Consider the following 17820-nt stretch of genomic DNA (forward strand, 5'->3'; position numbering starts at 1 on the left):
ACTTGGTGAAAAATGAAGTCTTTTCTTGGTCTTCCGGGTTCATTTGGATTTGATTATACCCAGAATAGGCATCAGGTAAAGTAAGAATCTCGTGGCCGGCCGTGGCATCGATCATGCGATCGATATTGGGCAGCGGAAAGGAATCTTTGGGGCACGTTTTGTTCAAATCCTTATAATCTACACATATTCTAAGTTTGTTCCCTTTTTAGGCACTACAACTACATTGGCTAACCTTTTCGGATATTTCACCTCCCAAAATGACCCTATCTTGAGAAGTTTGGTTACCTCGTCCTTTATGAATGTGTGCTTTACCTCGGACTGGGGTCTTCTCTTTTGCTTCACCGGTTTGAACCTAAGGTCCAAGCTTAGCCGATGCGTCGTTATATCCGGTGGGATTCATGTTATGTCTAAATAGTACCAGGCAAAACAATCTACGTTATCGATAAGAAATTGAATAAGTTTTTTCCTGAGTTCGGGGGTCAACCCCGTTCCCAGGTATACCTTCCGTTCGAGCCAATGCTTGATTAGTGTGACTTGCTCCAATTCCTCAATCGTTGATTTGGTAGCGTCGGAATCATCGGGAACCACGAAGGATCGATGGATCCTCTAATCATCATCTTCTTCAATCTTCTGATTATCTGGTCAGGTTAAAGCCGATGTCTGTGATTGCTATTTGGTATCTCGTTCCCCTTTTGAGCCCGATCACTTTATTGGCAAAGGCGAGGATATTAGATTCGCTTCTTCGACGGCAAACATTTCTCTTGCGGCCAGTTGTTCTCCGTACACTGTTTTGACTCCCCTTGATGTTGGGAATTTAAGGACCTCGTGTAGGGTCGACGATACAGCTCTCATATTGTGGATCCAAGGCCTTCCGAAAAGGGCGTTGTACCTCATGTCGCCTTCGATTACGTGGAACTTCATTTCCTGGATGGTCCCAGCCACTTTTATCGGTAGAATTATCTCGCCTTTGGTGGTTTCACATGCCATATTGAATCCGTTTAGAACCAGGGTTATGGGTACGATCTGGTTCTATAGGCCGAGTTGTTCTATGACCTTCAATCTGATGATGTTGGCCGAGCTACCTGGATCAATCAACACACGCTTAACTTTAGTTTTATTCATAATTACGGATATTACCAGTGCATCGTTATGAGGTTGTATGACTCCTTCTGCACCTTCATCGACAAAGTTCCTATGGGTGTGTAATCTTGAGTTCGAGATCGCTTTTCCCTCACAATCGATGTCTTAGTGCGTTTAAGCACCGGTCCCTGAGGGGTATCGGCGCCACCGATGATCATGTGAATGACGTGATGTGGTTCTTCTTGTTCTTTTTGCTTGCCGAAATCCCTATTTTTAAAATGGTTCTTCGCCCTATCGCTTAAAAATTCTCGAAGGTGCCATTTGTTGAATAACCGGGCTACCTCCTCTCTTAGTTGCCTGCAATCTTCCGTTTTGTGGCCATGGGCTCCATGATATTCACTCACTTAATTGGGATTCCTCTGGGCAGGATCGGTCTGCATGGGTCGAGGACATTTAGTGTCTTTGATGCGTCCGATAGCCGACACGATGGCGGATGCATCGATGCTGAAGTTATACTACGATAACCGAGGCGCTTCCTTAGATCCGGCAGGCCTGTCGAACCTACTTATGTTCATAATCCCCCGGGACCCTTGACCTCGATCACTTCTTTTGTTATTTTGCCCGGGGTTATGTCTCGATTCACTGATTCTGCGGTTTCCATTATACGGTTGATATCGATCCCCGATCAGACCTTATTCTCGATTAATATCCCTTCGAGCAGCGGGTTCAGACCCCAATTGATCATCTTCGACCCTAATTTTTGATTGGTACCGATAGTGCACGTCGGCCCACGTGATGGCTGGGTATTCGATCAGGTTATGCTTCAACCGCCGTGAAGCCGTTGAACTTCGTTCGTTTAAACACTGAGTGAAAGCCTGAACAACCCAATCGTCAGTGACTGGTAGCAAATCCATCCTTCCATTTGAAAACGAGATACAAACTCCCTCAACTTCTCGTTATCCTTTTGTCTTACCTTAAAAAGGTCTGATTTCCTTGTTGCAACTTTTATGGCGCCGACGTGTGCTTTTACAAAAGAATCTGCTAACATGGCAAATGAGTCGATGGAATTCGGTAGTAGGTTATGATACCAAATCATTGCTCCCTTCGAGAGGGTCTCTCCGAATTTTTTTAACAACACAGATTCGATTTCATCATCTTCTAAATCATTTCCCTTGATGGCACACGTGTAAGAAGTGACGTGTTCGTTGGGGTCGATCGTTCTGTTATATTTGGGAATTTCAGGCATACGGAATTTTTTGGGGATTGGTTTTGGGGCAACGCTCGAGGGAAAAGGTTTTTGCATGAAAATTTTGGAATCCAACCCTTTTATCATTGGTGGAGCTCCCGGGATTTGATCGACCCTGGAGTTATACGTTTCTACTTTTTTATCGTTGGCTTCGACTCGCTTTGTGAGCTCATCGAGCATTTTAATAATTTCGGAAGTAGTCCCCGATATTTGCTCATTTAACCTCACTATGGTTGGCTCTGTTCTGTGGGAAATTTCTCGAAGAGGACTGGGCTCCAGCCTGCTCGGTAGCTGGGTTTGGCTCTACAACTGAGCTATTGCTGTCTGTTGAGCTCTCAACATTTCGAAAATCATGCGCAAGCTGACGCTGTTTTCCTCGACATTATGGGTATCTCGAGCTGCAAACCGAGTGCCACCATGAATGCTATTTTCAGGTTCAGAATATAGGTTCACCTCAATGCCCACATGCGAATTGATATCTATCGGCACTTCAATTCGAGCTCCAACGGCGTTGACAAATGGTCTTTCGGTACTGGCTATCAAGTTGTTGTTCTCATCTTGAAGACCGACTTCGTTGTCGATAGGCAAGGCCATTTGATTAGTAGTTAGTTGTTGCTAATCCGAAATACTTTCGGAAACAAGCGCAAAACGGTATGTTTTTGCAGATTCGTATCAAATAACCACTGTTATCCTTGGCCCCACGGTGGGCGCCAAACTGTTTACCCGAAAAACGAATGGAGTTGAATTTATACGTAGTTCTAAGGATATTTGGTATAGCTTAATACAAATCGTAAGGATAAATAGAAAATATCAAGTATGGATTGCAAAAAATGCAAAGTAAACAAGGTTGTAAAGAAGATGATTTTTAGGACTAAACAAGTTGAATCAATTTATGAAGCTTGAAAAAACAACTCTTCATTATAGGAGAATATAGTATTTGAATTACAATGTAAGCAAAAACTTGGTCCTTGCAGAAATAATAATCATTCCCTTTATAGTAGAGGAATCTTACTTTAGATATAATTAAAAATATATAGTGGGAGACCTATGATAAATTAGCTTTTCCATAATTCCTGCGATGATTCTCTCCTCTAGTAGGATTGCAACGGCTCTTGTCTATAAACTCGATATTGACTCGAGTTTTCGATCTTGACTCGAGCTCTCGATTCTGACTCGGATCCTTGCATTGATCCGGGGTCAGTGTTGGTCGGTCTTTGAATCATAATCTCGATAACTTTACTTTGCATCATAGTTCGACATGGATTCGAGCTTGATAATGATATCGAGCTCGACATTGATCGGTCCCTCGGGCTCGAAGCTTGTTTGTACCATCTTCGGAACCCATCTCGAAGTCTTACTTCAATCCATCACGTTTTGACCTCGATCAATCGTACGAAGGCCGAAATCTATTTCGATCGTATACAACTCTTATTTTCCAGCTTAGATAAGATGTTCCATCCTACTTACAATATCATTAATTTAATGTGCCGGGGATGAACAGTTAGCAACATGTTACTTTTATAATTTTCTTAACTTTCAAGAATTTAAATTCATTAAGTTATTCACAGTTTAAACTTTTAATGTGATATTCTCACCATCAAATTAATTTTCCAATCATTACTCTAGTATTTTTTCATATAATACTAGTATATAAGTCAAATTAATATTTTAAACTACTTACTTAGTTAAAGCTATCACATCAAATAGATGGAGGGGCATACCTATTACATATGTTATATAGATTTCTTTAACAATATAAAGATATCTAGAGTTTTAGCAATTTTCTATTAACAAAAATAACTCTAATTTGGCATGGATTTTGAGAGTTTATGTCTTTTGAGTCAACTACTTTCACGGTGATTTTAGGTTTACGTGGTCAATTCTTAAACTCTCCGTCATCCTGATTCACACCATTACTGAAGTTAAACTTGAGATGAGATCAAAATAGCAAGGCATTTTGCAAGCAATTCTTGTGTAATTCAAGTGTGCGAACCTGAAGTTACATGAACCAAATAGAAGAACTAGTTCCAAGTGTCTGTCTTTTATTCTAGTTCAATTGTAGTAGGGCTTTTCAAATTGTACCTTTGAGCTTTATCTAGAGTCAATTATATTAGGTACTCTGAGTATTCAAGTTAGAGTTAACTTGAAATTATCCCAACAGTTAGAGGTTGGTTGCCACAACAAGATTAGAGGTAAACCTTATGTTTACAAAGAATTTTGCAAATGTTGTTTTGGCTCAGTGATTTAGTGAAGTGTTGGGCTCGGTGATTTAGTGAAGTGTTGGGAAAAATCCTATTGAGTAGTAGGTCGTGGTTTTTTTACCTTTTGAACCGGGTATTTTTCACGTAAAAATACTTGTGTTCTTTATTTTTTGCATTTACTATTTCCGCAACAGCAGTATAAGGAACACATTGAAGAATCAAGTCATTCTATAATCAGTGCACGCGAAAATTAGACACCACACAAATCACCCATGTTGTGTGGCATTGAAGTATAAAACATCACAATCATTTTATAAAACTTATATATTTCACTTTTATAAGTATTCTTCTATCTTGTAATAATTTCGTGATACTCCAGTTCAAGTGTCTTATATTAATTGTATGTATTACATCTTGAGATAAAGATTAGTTGACTTGTAAAAAAGGAGTCGTAAATGATTTATACAATTAAATCGTAGGTGTAATATATAATTATAGGACAAACTTTCTTAATAATGTTATTATTAATTTGTAATATGATAAAAATATTATTCTAAGTTGCTATCACAAATTAAAATTCATTGATAATTTAAAAATATATCTATGTCAATGACCACAGCTTTAATCCAATGAACTTTTGCCAAAGTCTTCACTTTCAAGTTTAAACTACTCAAGTACCAAATGGTATTACACTTTACCAAACGGGCGCAAGAGAGATCTTGTTAAACATTATTTCTTTCTTTCTCTCCACACAAATCTGAATCAATCGCCATGGATCGAGTGCTGAAAGCTGCGAGAACTTCCGGTTCTCTCAACTTATCAAATCGCTCTCTCAGGCAAAGCCCTAATTCTCTTATTCTTCTCTCACTTTTTATTGTTATTGACTTGATTTATACATTTCCTATTTCGCCACTGAAGGTTTAATTTACTGTTCGTATTGTGCTTAAAACGATGAATTTAGAACATCCTTAAAGCTGCGAAATCGGTTTTATTTGGTAATAATGTTGTGTGAGGACCTAGGATATGAAAGATCATTAACGAATCTGGACTTATTTGCACTCCGATGAACAGTTTGTCAAAACTTTTGGAAAAAAAGCTATGAATTCAATATAGATTTAAGGATATAAGTTATGTACATTGACAGTGTATATAAATTTTTATGCCAAAGTAATTCTAACCTGTTTTAGCAAGTCACTTATAATTTATTCTAGGTTACTAGTTCGCTCTATTAGATAGAGTTACCTACGATTACCTTTAAGTGACCTGATTATGCAAATATCTTTTATATTGTCAGTGTATAGAACTTAAAAGTCTAGATTTTTTTATGACGGGGTCCGAGCTAGCTTTTTAGCACCTCAACTATTCCACTAGGTATCTCCTACATCCACATGCACAAGTACCGGATAACTCCGACCACCAAAGCTTAGGTAGAGGCCAGAGAGGAAGAAATCACCTAGTGGTTTTTGCCTCCGCTAGGATTTGAACCTAAGGCCTCATGGTTCTGCCACCACTTCATTGACCACTAGGCCACAATTTTGGGTGCAACTCTAGATTTAAAGTTTCACAAAAATTGATATTGAGCTCTGTTCTCGTGGAAATTACGGTTTGAAAGAAGTGGATCGACTTGGCATATATATCGTGGTAGGTGGAAATGATCTATCTTTTGGTACAAAGTTGTATGATTTTGAAGAGATTCTGAGGCTAAAGTGAAGAAAATAAAGGCAGTGGCTTGTTTTCAACAATTCTTCAATCATGAATGAAGACGAACAACTGATGGTTACTTTTTTGGATTCAAGATATAAAATTTTCCTTCATACACCAATTCATTGTGCCAGAAACGATTTATGTCTAATAACTAACAACAAATCCAGTGCAATCCCACACAGTGGGGTCTGGGGAGGGTAGTGTGTATGCAGACCTTACCCCTACCTTATGAAGGAAGAGAGGCGTTCATAAGAGAGGCTGTTAATTTATGTCTAATGACTCTAAGACAAAAAACAACAGCTGCTGCATTGAATGGTGTATCTTTGGATAGGAGGAAGAACGTCACTTTTCTTCTGTAAGCACATTATTACTTGTAGATACATTATTAAATGTGGAGGGGATTGCTATGGACATTGAGATTAATCATCCTTTTTTTTTCTTTTTGGATAAAGAGGTGGCTTTGATGGTCTTACAATCATGCATTCTATTCCGATGAATTGCCATAAGGATAATGATCTTTTCGATTTCCTTAAGTCAGTGTGGTTTGTTCAAGTCCATATGAGCTAGTGATGAACCTGAAATCATCTGTTGATCAAATGCACAAATACTGGCTTTCGGTGGTTTCAAACATCAAGTCATCAACTTTGAATTACATATGAAACAAAATACAACTATGCATGAATCCAGAAGCCAAGGTTTGCCTTAACTTTCAAAAGGCTGACTATTGTTCAATGAAATGGAAAACTAAGCAATATGCTCATAAGGTATTCTAAACTGCATGCTCTAGGGGGGGCTAAAGAAATACGGTTGGATATGGGATTAAAAATTCAGTGTTATCCATACCATATTTTAACTCTGTATTCTCCATACCATAATTTTATTCTTCTTTGACAAGTCAAGAAAATGGAACATTGACTGATGCATGTGATGTATGTCTGAAAATTAAAGATCTCTAATTTGCAATTTTACCCCTGTTTATTTTTTTCTCGTTACTTCTCAAAGAGGAAGTAGTTTTATACTCCCTTCTATGAGAAACAATCTTAACATAGTGGCTTTCTATCGAGATATGATGCATGATAAGAGAAACTCAAGACACTGGTGCTACAGTGTTTTATGTTTAGGGTAACGTTGGAAAATTGACAAGAGTGGGTTGCTCTAGTGGTGAGCACCCTCCACTTCCAACCAAGAGGTTGTGAGTTCGAGTCACCCCAAGAGCAAGGTGGGGAATTTTTGGAGGGAGGGAGCCGAGGTTCTATCGGAAACAGCCTCTCTACCCCAGGGTAGGGGTAAGGTCTGCGTACACACTACCCTCCCCAGACCCCACCAGTGGGATTATACTGGGTTGTTGTTGTTGTTGTTGGTAACGTAGGAAAATTAAAAAGCTAGAACTATAATATATTCATTATTGAATTTGGACAATGTTTTGGAATGTGGGAAAATAAATTATGGGACAAACGGGGCAGTATCTTATGCATCTGACTGGTTAACTATTGGTATATTGATATTTACATTATGCCAGGAAATTTCATATTGCTCTTCTCCAGTAATATATAGGTGTCAGCAAGGTGATTGAATGACCACTGTACTTGTTATGCAGATAATAAGTTCAAGATATAATGTCTTAATGTTTGTTAAGCAGAGACATGGTAAATGGTCTATTTGCATCAATTATAGAAAGTAGGAAAATGACTTGCTTCTTCATGTGCAGTGAGGTGCCCAATGATGTATACAAAAGTTTGGATGCAGCCAGTGAGGACGAGAAGTGGTGGGAGGTATATGAACATCTCGTTAGTTATACGTCTTAGTTCATTACGCACCTGGTTTATCTCCTTGAGAATTTCTAACTCTGATGCAAATTTTGCCTTCTACTTTTTTCAGGCCGTGGAGCTACAGAAGCTGATTTTGGCTCATAACAACATAGAAACATTGAAGGAAGATCTTCGAAATTTACCTCTACTGTCGGTGTTTAATGTCAGTCACAACAAGCTAACCTGTCTTCCAGCGGCTATTGGAGAGTATGCCTTTTTAACCTCTTCAATCTTGAACTACTTTGGACTGGATCTTTTTAGCATCTTGTATGAAAGCTGATCACAGAGATTTAAACGACTTCTCTTTTTGTTCTGCTAGGCTTCACATGCTAAAGTCCTTAGATGTATCATTTAACTTGATAGTGAACATTCCAGAAGAGATCGGAACAGCAGCTTCTCTAGTCAAGTAGGTTTGAGCATTTCACCAATGTATTAAATAACATTTGAAATACTACTTTCTTATTAAAAATCTACTGACTCCAGGTTTGATTGTTCAAACAACAAACTAAATGATCTCCCTAACTCCCTTGGAGGATGCGTGGAGTTATCAGACCTCAAGGTAGCACCTCATCTTTCTTATGATATGTTATTATGTTAAGAAAAGATGGTTCTGATTAAAATGCTGAACTGTTTATCTTGCTTTTTAGAGACAGCAGTCATTTTTGCAAATCTTAGTGAATTATTCTCTCCCCACTTGTGGGAATTCACTCGGTTTTTTGTTGTTGTTGTTGTTAGTGAATTATTCGCCACCTTAAATTTTGAATGTCTACTTCTAGAAGGGCATCTGTGAGAATGGCACTGTCAATATCATACTTATAAGGAAGTTGTTGTCTAATGTTAACATGAAAACTGCTAGAGGAAAATGAAATATTTTGACTTTTTAACCAAGCGAGTATCGATCTTGAACTTCAGCAAAAGCACTATGCAAGAAAAGTTTAGCTTGGACTTTATGTCAATATGCAAGTTTCTAAAGGGTCTATCTGACGATCCACTTCTGTGAAAGTTGTAAGTTGTGGAAATACTTGGTGTTTCATAAATAACTAGCCATTCTAGGATAAATGATTTTAAGTTCACTTTTTAAGTCATAAGTGGGCTTTTGTAACATGATATTGGAAATTATGAGATGACGAACAATTTTGAAGGTCATTCTTCTTTGTCCTTGGAAGGGAGGACACATTTTATTGAGATCATAAGAGATCATCTCATTATGCATTTATTGGCCAAATCATCTCTTCATGTAATAGCCAGATTTTTGAGTATTTTACCAGATAATGTTCGATAAAGAGTGCAAGAAATTGAAGATTCGCTTACGGCATGGGAGAATGTCACATGCACAATAAGTTCGAGTGCACTCAAAACACTTGTTGATCCATATCCAATTGTGCCGCACCTGTTTGTCCAAGATGTAGCTCCTATAAGTTTAATAACATTTTGCCCAACATCAATCAATCAACTAGGTCTTAATCCAAAATTAGTTGGGCGCCGGCCAGAGCAATCCTCTGTATCCATTTTGTTCTATTCAGGTTTATTTTAGAGGAATACTTGTATTTAGACGAAATTTACCCTAGCAGTTATCTTATTGCAACTGTCATCCTTTTTTGGACTTGAGACCGGCTATACTTTATGAAGCTCACGTAGACGGAGTTCTAGAAAATTTTAGTTATTCTGATTAGTGGAGAATGATTTATTTGAGGGAGTTCAGTACATTTAAAAGTCTTATTAGCATGGAGACTTGCTGTGACTTGAAGAAGCAATCTTTTGTCATGTTGATCAAACATGAACTATCAGACAATCTCCACTTCTCTCCTCCATTTGTTCATACCAGTTTGTTTTTTCCTTCTGTCTGTTCCTTCAATCAGGCATCAAACAATAGCATTTCCAGTTTGCCAGGAGATCTAGCGAAGTGTTCAAAATTAACAAAGTTGGATGTTGAGGTACTAAAACCTTATTGACTTTACTGCTTGATGATTTCTTATAGTCTTGCACTCGGAAAGTCATGCTTGACAGTTAGCATCTTCATGGCAGGGAAACAAGTTAGCTATGCTTCCTGAGAGTTTGATTTCATCATGCAGAATGCTTACTGAACTCAATGCATGTAAATTCTGAGTATTCTATTTTTACTCTACTACCAAATTGACTCTTAGTAACTCGTAGTAAGGAATTGGATTTACCGTACATCTAACTTCTACAGCGAAAAACTTGCTCAATAACATTCCAGAGAATGTAGGAAGCCTTTCACGCTTGATTCGCCTAGACCTTCATCAGAACAGTGAGTACATCAAGCTTTTATTGTGGTTGTGACACAACTCTAAATAATGCTGAATTTTTTGCATTGTCTATCTTTTATCAGTTAGCATGACCTGGTTTGCTCTCTTTATTTGAACTCTGTAGGAATTTCATCAATTCCATCCTCAATAAAGGATTGCTCATCTCTTTTGGAGTTTTATATGGGGTATTTCATGTCATTGATGCTTGTATTTCATTGGTTTTGAGAGGCATAAATTTATTCCATGTCGTCACCTTCTCATTTGTCCTCTCCACCGCCCCATCTGCTGCCCCATCCTTTGGTTTTGTCCACTTCGACAGGAATAATGCACTTGTTTCATTACCTGTGGAGATAGGTGCACTTAATAGGTTGGGGATATTTGATCTCCACTCAAACCAGGTGATTACTTATTCGTCATCTTCAATTCACTAGGAGATTCTCATAATTATGCCAAAGTGTTTCAGTGATTTTTTTTTTTTGAAGATATTAGCAGTGCCCTGAATATCAGATGTTGTAATTTGGTCTCTAGTGTAACCAGTTTCCTATTGGTGAAATCATTTTGTCAACTGGCTATACAGTTGGAATAAGTTGTTTATTGCCATCTGCAGTTAAAGGAGTACCCAGTGGAGGCATGTAAATTGCAACTTTCAATGCTGGACTTATCTAACAATTCATTGTCTGGATTGCCTCCAGATATTGGTAGGTTGTATTTGTTTTTGGTAGGCTGTATTAGAGGCTCAGTTCCTGTATTTTATACAAATTTATCAATAGTAGTGTATTTGGGTGTAGCTATGTTGTTTGACTTTGTGTCATTTGTATTCTGGTTCTCACTATCATTTCTGTTCTGTCCTTTTCTTTTATATAGGTAATTGTTATTTTTATTATAATACCAACATAACGGAGTTTTTTCCTTTCTGTCATTTTCTTTCTTGCTGCATTTTCTTGCGAGTGCAAGAGCATATAACGTTATTTTGTTACTATATTGTGTTTATATGAGCTAATCTTGGTTACAACTTCATAACTTAGGCTTAATGACAACTTTGCGGAAGCTTCTGCTTATTGGCAACCCTATTAGAACACTTCGGAGGTTGAAAGTAGATCTTGGTGCTTTTATTGTTTGTTTTTAATTGTTTTCTCAGTACTTGAAATTTTTCAAAATTTCTTTTAACTTGAAAAATTTCTCCAGCTCGTTGGTAAATGGACCTACACCTGCTCTATTAAAATTTCTTCGAAGTAGAATTCCAACTGATGAAGGTAAGATGGTGCTATTTGCTCAATAAGGGCGTTCTTTCAATTTCTTGTTTTCTTGATGCAACTACTCTGAATGTAGAATCTGCAGCTGCTACGCCCGGAAAGGAGGATGTTATTGCCATGGCAGCTAGGCTGTCCCTGTCTTCAAAGGTTATTCACTAACTTTATAGTTCTAAAATCTCCCATGCTCACGTCAGTAATAATATATTCATTCTGCTGGATGTTTGGCCACCAGTGGAGATGGGTAAAGTTGAATCTTACTATAAAAATTAGCTTCCATAAATGTCGTCAAAGGTGATTCTTGTAGTCTACATAGCCAAGTTGTCCAGTCCACTTGTTTTTAATATTTTTTAATGGACTGGAGCCAGTGAAAGCACGATATAGGCATGACTATGAGCAGTGTTATCAAAGGCGAAAAGCGCAAAAAAGCTCTAAGGTCCATTGGGGCTTTAAGCGCAAAGCGCAAATAAAGCGTGGACTTTAATGAAAAAAGGCGCAATGAAAGAAAAAGTAAAAATATGCATGTAGTCCAAGACTAATCATTATAAGCATGAATAACAAATATATGGACAAAGAAATTTAAAAAAAATTCACAATAAAGTGAAATATCAATTGTTTAAGGTCGCCTTTTCAGGATTACACTCATTTGCAAGGAAAAGTATGACTTAGAGCTTTGATGCGACACTAAAGCGCCCACAAAGCGAGGCGAAGCGCTCAACGTGTTTTGAGCCTCGCTTCAGGGCTTAAGCGCGCCTTTGACAACACTGACTATGAGATTTACAACAGTTTAGTTACTACTGGAATCTTCTTTTCTCTTAAGCTTCAAATATTTGTGCAGAGGAGCAGTTCAAATTTGTAAAACTTTCATTTCTGATAAATTCCATATTATGGCCTCTACTGTCTAGCTTTGCAATATAGTTCCTATCACAAATCCTCTGTTAATTCAAGGGACAACTGATAAGAATTTTTGTTTTCAAGAGCTGCTAGAGACAAATGTGTGCAAAAAGCATTTGTTGTACACTGAAGCCAGAACTTGATAGTCGAATATGTTTAGTGTTTCTCTGTGGTCTAAATATGATTTAATTTGGTCACTACAATGAATACTAAGTGACTTTGCATGTAGTGCTACATTCTATGGGAAAATACATTTGATTCTTCTCCCTATCTGGTGATTGTATCATCATGAGCAGTTGTATTTGCAGGAGCTTTCTTTAGGAGGATTTGGTTTGACGGCTGTCCCTTCAGATGTCTGGAAGTCACGAGACATCTCAAAATGTGATCTTTCAGGGAACTCAATCGAAGAACTTCCTCTTGAACTTTGCTCTTGTATTTCCTTGGAGGTACACAATGTATTTTCCTGTTTCCCTATGTTTGCATGGCAAAAGGTGATCAAGCTTGATTGAAAAAAAAAATGAAGGCCAATCATTATTGTTGTGGAAGATATAACTGAAAGCAGGATATTTTCATATATCTTTGATTTTCGTTAGTAGAGTGATAATTGTCATTATGCAGTAGTTGCATTGTAACTCAACAACCTTTGCCATGCGGGCTCTTTCCCATGCTTGTCTTTGTTAGCGATCGAACCATCTCGAAAGCACTAGAATCCGGATATGTCTTATTAACCGGCTTTTAGACTTTGAACTGGCAAGTGGCAAGGCACGGTTGGACGTGCTCGCGAAAGCATATGATAATGTAGAGTAGGCTAGGCTTGGAGATGAACATCTTAAGTTTTTTTTCTTAATATGCAATTTCCCAACTTACATTTGTGGGGGTTCTGATTCATTCTGTCCCTCTTTAACCACATTTTCTTCTGGATTTCTATGTCATTTGTTCTTGTTTTTTGCAGGTTATAGTCCTTTGGTCCATGAAAAGATAAAAAGGACAAATAGAACTTTTGGGAACTCACTTTCTAGGACATGTTTATTTAGTTTGTCATAATGTCTTGAAAATTGTGAGTGAAGAATTTAGGGTTGGTTGGATTGACTTATCTGTTGCTAATCGCTTTATTTTAAATGTGCAGACTCTCATTTTATCCAAAAACAAGATAAAAGATTGGCCTGGTTCAGTCTTAACATCACTTCCTGCACTTACATGTTTGAAGCTAGACAATAATCCCCTCAGACAGGTAAATGGCTTTAGATCTGTCTTGCGTACAAACAGAAGATTCTTTTTGTTGTCGAGTTAGATATACCCTTATACAGGAAGACTAACAAATGAGTCACATACTTAAGATATGGAGTAAAGAGGGATAATGAGATAATAGAATCAATCTGGCAGCTTTTTGATACAGCTTCCCGTCCTTTATCTAATGAAGTTCTTCAATGATTTTATGGGGGAATTCAACCTTGTAACTGTTATTGAAATAGAAAAAGAAAAACGTGGCTTGAAAATATATTTTGCATGACAGAAAGAGCAGTTTCGAGGGAATGCTAAATGTGGCTGTGCTATCCTCGAGAGTTCTTCAATGAACTTGAGTATTGATGGCCTTCTCAGAAAGAGAAGCCCTATGAGAGAGGGATTAGGAACTTTTATTTTATCCTCTTTTTCTCTTTTATTTTTTGGGGTTGTGTGTGTGTGTGGGTTGGGGGGGGGGGGGGGAGGGGGAATAAGTTGTCTTGTCTTGTTCTTATTTGCATTACTTGCCTCTGCTCTAGAGAATGAATCAATATACCACGGAAACTTTATGGTTAATACTATGACTAGTAGACTAATCTATATTCTTTTTTTTTCTTCTTTCCAACTAGTTTATATTCTTTTATCCATGTGCTGCATTGGTTAACTTTATGAGAAAGGGGAAGCAGGAAACAACTATAAGGTAGAAAGTAGAGGATTAGCTCCGGATATCTTGAATGTTTGAATGTACCAAGTGCTCAAAGCTGTATGATCTCACACAGCCCCTGAAAGAATGGTGGATGGATGATCCCTAGCATCCTATTTTATGGAAAAGAATTAATTGCATGTGGGGATTAAGAATTTTGTTTGATAGTTTCTGGTAGAGAAAGGCATTGATTTAATAGGTGAAAGTTGGGTTTCTAGTCTATATGTGAAGGACAAATCTACTCCTAGTTTAAGCTAGAAGCATTTGAAGAACTTGAGTTCATGCATTATGAAATGATCTATAGGCTATTGGTATTGGTACTTCAGAAGTGTATAAATATCTTAAGATGCAGCATGGTGAAAAGTGTTTCATTAAATAGAGAAGACGTATCCAGCTGATTGGGCATAGAACTCTTTAGGCGCAAGTCACTAGAAATGGCTATCATATATTAAGGGCCAAAGGAATAAAATTCATAGATGACCAGTGGAGAAAACTGCCATTAAGTTTGTCAGCACCTGAGTATATGGAAAGGGTTCAGTTGAGAAAACTACCGTCAAATTTGTCAGCACCAGAGTACATGGATAAAATTCTAGTTTTTTCCTTTGTACTTTTATTATTTTTATCATATTTTCTATGCCAGTTTGTTTCTAATCCTATTTTTCTCCTAATCATAGATACCATCCTCTGCATTTCAAGTTGTATCCAAGCTTCAGGTTCTGGATTTGAGTGGAAATATAGGTTCTTTACCAGAGCATCCTGCATTTTCTTGCCTACCAGAGTTGCAAGAGCTTTATTTGAGGTCTGTTAACAATACTCATAACTGATAGCATTTTTAAAATTTTAGACTTGACATATGTTTGGTACTTGGTTTAACAGAAGGATGCAAATATCTATTTTCCCAAGTGATATAATTAACTTAAAGCAGTTACGCATTCTTGATTTGAGCCAAAATTCCCTTCAATCAATTCCACAGGTAAAGTAATATTCTTATTAGGAAATAGAGTTCTGTATCCTACTGAAACCTTGGTTTAATATGGTATCATTTGTTTACAGGTTATAGTAAACTTGGGTTCTCTCACTGAACTCGACCTGTCAGACAATAACATTTCTTCTCTTCCACCAGAATTGGTAAGTCTAAGCATTTACATCTCAAAAAGTTATAATTTGAGTCAATAGACAATGTAAGCCTTTTGAAGTATCTTGCTATATTCATACTGAGATTAAGATTTGGCGAAATATTCAATTTCCTAAGACTTATTTCCTTATAACCAAGGGTTTACCTGAAGATACATTATAAACTTCCTGATTTGCAAGTCTTTATCAATCAGTTTCATGAAGTTATAGTATACAAGGTCTGGCTTAGCGGTCAATGAAGCTAAAATGAACCATAGGAGACCAGGGTTCAAATCCGAAGCAATAATAGTTTTGCTTCCTTTTTTTCAACAATATGATATTAAATCGAATATTTACCTCCTGTTCCGAAAATAATTTTGCTTTTTCATCAAAATCAAAATCTTGAAATAATAGCGTATTGCTATATCCTCCGAATTTATGCTATTATAGCTCAGTTTTTGTGAGTGATATATCTTCTCTTGTATAGTGTTTTGCTACTTCATCTTATGCTGCTCCGTACATGCACTTCCAAGGTGGTTTTTTTTCTTGAATGTTGATACAAAAGTCCCTTTAATGCCATCGGGAAGTGTATAACTTTGTTATGGCTGAAAAAAGAAAAAGAAAAAGGCATCCTAGTATTCTTCCCATAGGCTAAATTCTACTGTGTACCAGATAACAACAGGAGTATTTCTTGTCTGGACATGTATGTCCCAATTCTAAGAGATTTTGTCTGCAGTTTTTTACATTTGATGATTTTACATTTACTAAATGATGCTTTTTTATAAACATGGTCCTGTAGGGTTTGCTTGAACCTAGTTTGCAGGTGCTAAGACTGGATGGTAACCCACTTCGAAGGTGAATTTCTCTAGTCCACCCCCCCCCCCCCCCTCTTCCCCACACACACACACACCACTTTTTTTGGTTATTCCCTCCTTTGATTTTATCTGCTAAATAAATGGAATTGTTGCAAAGGCTGAAAACAAGAATAGAAACACACTAAAAAATGCTCCATTCTGCATATCACATCAACCAATGCAGTGGAGCCTGAAGATCAGTACAAAAGTATCTTTCTTTTTCTATGTTAGCTTCAATCTGTTTCTCTCATCTTCCTCTATGCGTGTCCAGCTGTCGCGTTTAACCATTTATCCAATAGTGAATTTTTGATATGCCAACTAGTCAGTATTACTTGAAAAACTAATAAAACCGTTGCTGCTGACATTGCTTCCACTTTCTGCTTGTAGCACCTATACACTAACACCTTAGAATTGCACCAACTTTTCTCGCAAAGTACCACAAGGTTCCCTACATGTTCATATCCTGCAATAAAATTCTTGTTAAGAAACGGCATTTGGTTGAATTATTTATTCTTTCAATTCTGACCGTATTTCCCTTTTTTTTTTCCTTCCCTCCTTTTAAACCCCAGCATCCGAAGGCCCATTTTGGATCGAGGAACAAAAGCTGTTTTGAAGTACTTGAAGGAGAGAATTGTGGAGCATTAGCCTGTTTGAATTTTGATTCGTGTATCAGGCCTGTGGGTGTGAGTATTAAATCAGAGCACTTATTTCTGAGTCCACTGTGTGAAATATGTATCTTACCACTTCTTTGATATATATTCCCCAACTTAAGGGTACTTGGAATGTAATATTATTGTATTCCATAGTTTATTGCTGTATTGCTGAGAATGACTAAATCGACAAGTGACTTGCTGTTTGGATGATTGCCAAATTCTGCTCATCTCATCCCTTATGTGCACGTAGCAAATTGAGATGAATGATGTTATTCAGAATCGTCTTAAATTGCGATTTATGCAATTTTCTTTTTTGTTTTTTGGGTTCCATTTTCATCAGAGGATCCTTGCTAGTGATTGCAAAGCCCAGAAAGCCGTCGAAAGTAAGACATTTTTTCAGTGTTTGGTAAGTTAATATTTTGGTGTTTGGTTAGTCATTTTTTATGTTTGGTTGTCAGATGATATTTTTAAGGAAGACATTTTTCACCAAAGTTCCCTCACTAGTTTTTCTTTTTCCCTGGCAACTATCTTTAACCCCTAAACTTCATATCACTACTTCAATCAACATTTAAGTACATGCACTTTCATGTCACACTGTTTTTAAACAGCTGTCTGTGAACTTTTTCTTTTTATATCACTCTCTGATATTAAGTATGAATTAGTACGGTACAATAAGTCATGAGTTTGAGTCGTGGAATTAGCCATTGGTACGTGTCTTAGGATAGGCTGCCTACATCACACTTCTTAAATCCTAAACCTTAAACACTTAAGGTGCGGTCTTTCTCCGAAACTTGCGTGAACGTGGGATGCTTCGTGCAACATTTTT

The 17820-nt window shown here is 37.3% G+C and overlaps 1 protein-coding gene across 1 annotated transcript; it reads left to right on the forward strand.

Moving 5' to 3' along the window:
* The first annotated feature begins 5100 nt into the window (after positions 1 to 5100).
* Positions 5101 to 17212, forward strand: LOC104095006 (plant intracellular Ras-group-related LRR protein 6). Its single transcript, XM_009601032.3, has 21 exons — positions 5101 to 5363; positions 7940 to 8003; positions 8110 to 8246; positions 8359 to 8445; positions 8523 to 8598; positions 9899 to 9973; positions 10065 to 10134; positions 10231 to 10308; positions 10431 to 10491; positions 10626 to 10704; positions 10914 to 11004; positions 11332 to 11392; positions 11492 to 11559; positions 11636 to 11706; positions 12759 to 12896; positions 13577 to 13681; positions 15049 to 15173; positions 15251 to 15347; positions 15428 to 15502; positions 16287 to 16342; positions 16911 to 17212. Exons 1-21 carry the CDS (start codon positions 5299 to 5301, stop codon positions 16984 to 16986), a joined length of 1755 nt encoding a protein of 584 aa, XP_009599327.1. The 5' UTR covers positions 5101 to 5298; the 3' UTR covers positions 16987 to 17212.
* Positions 17213 to 17820: the final 608 nt, after the last annotated feature.

Source organism: Nicotiana tomentosiformis, chromosome 8 (genome assembly GCF_000390325.3).
Source record: "Nicotiana tomentosiformis chromosome 8, ASM39032v3, whole genome shotgun sequence".
Classification (NCBI taxonomy): Eukaryota; Viridiplantae; Streptophyta; class Magnoliopsida; order Solanales; family Solanaceae; genus Nicotiana; species Nicotiana tomentosiformis.

Coding starts and splice junctions, on each gene's coding strand:
- LOC104095006 (XM_009601032.3), top strand. CDS start 5,299: ATGGATCGAGTGCTGAAAGCTGCGAGAACTTCCGGTTCTCTCAACTTA. Junction 5,364..7,939: donor TTATCAAATCGCTCTCTCAG/GCAAAGCCCTAA, acceptor CTTCATGTGCAG/TGAGGTGCCCAATGATGTAT. Junction 8,599..9,898: donor TGGAGTTATCAGACCTCAAG/GTAGCACCTCAT, acceptor TCCTTCAATCAG/GCATCAAACAATAGCATTTC.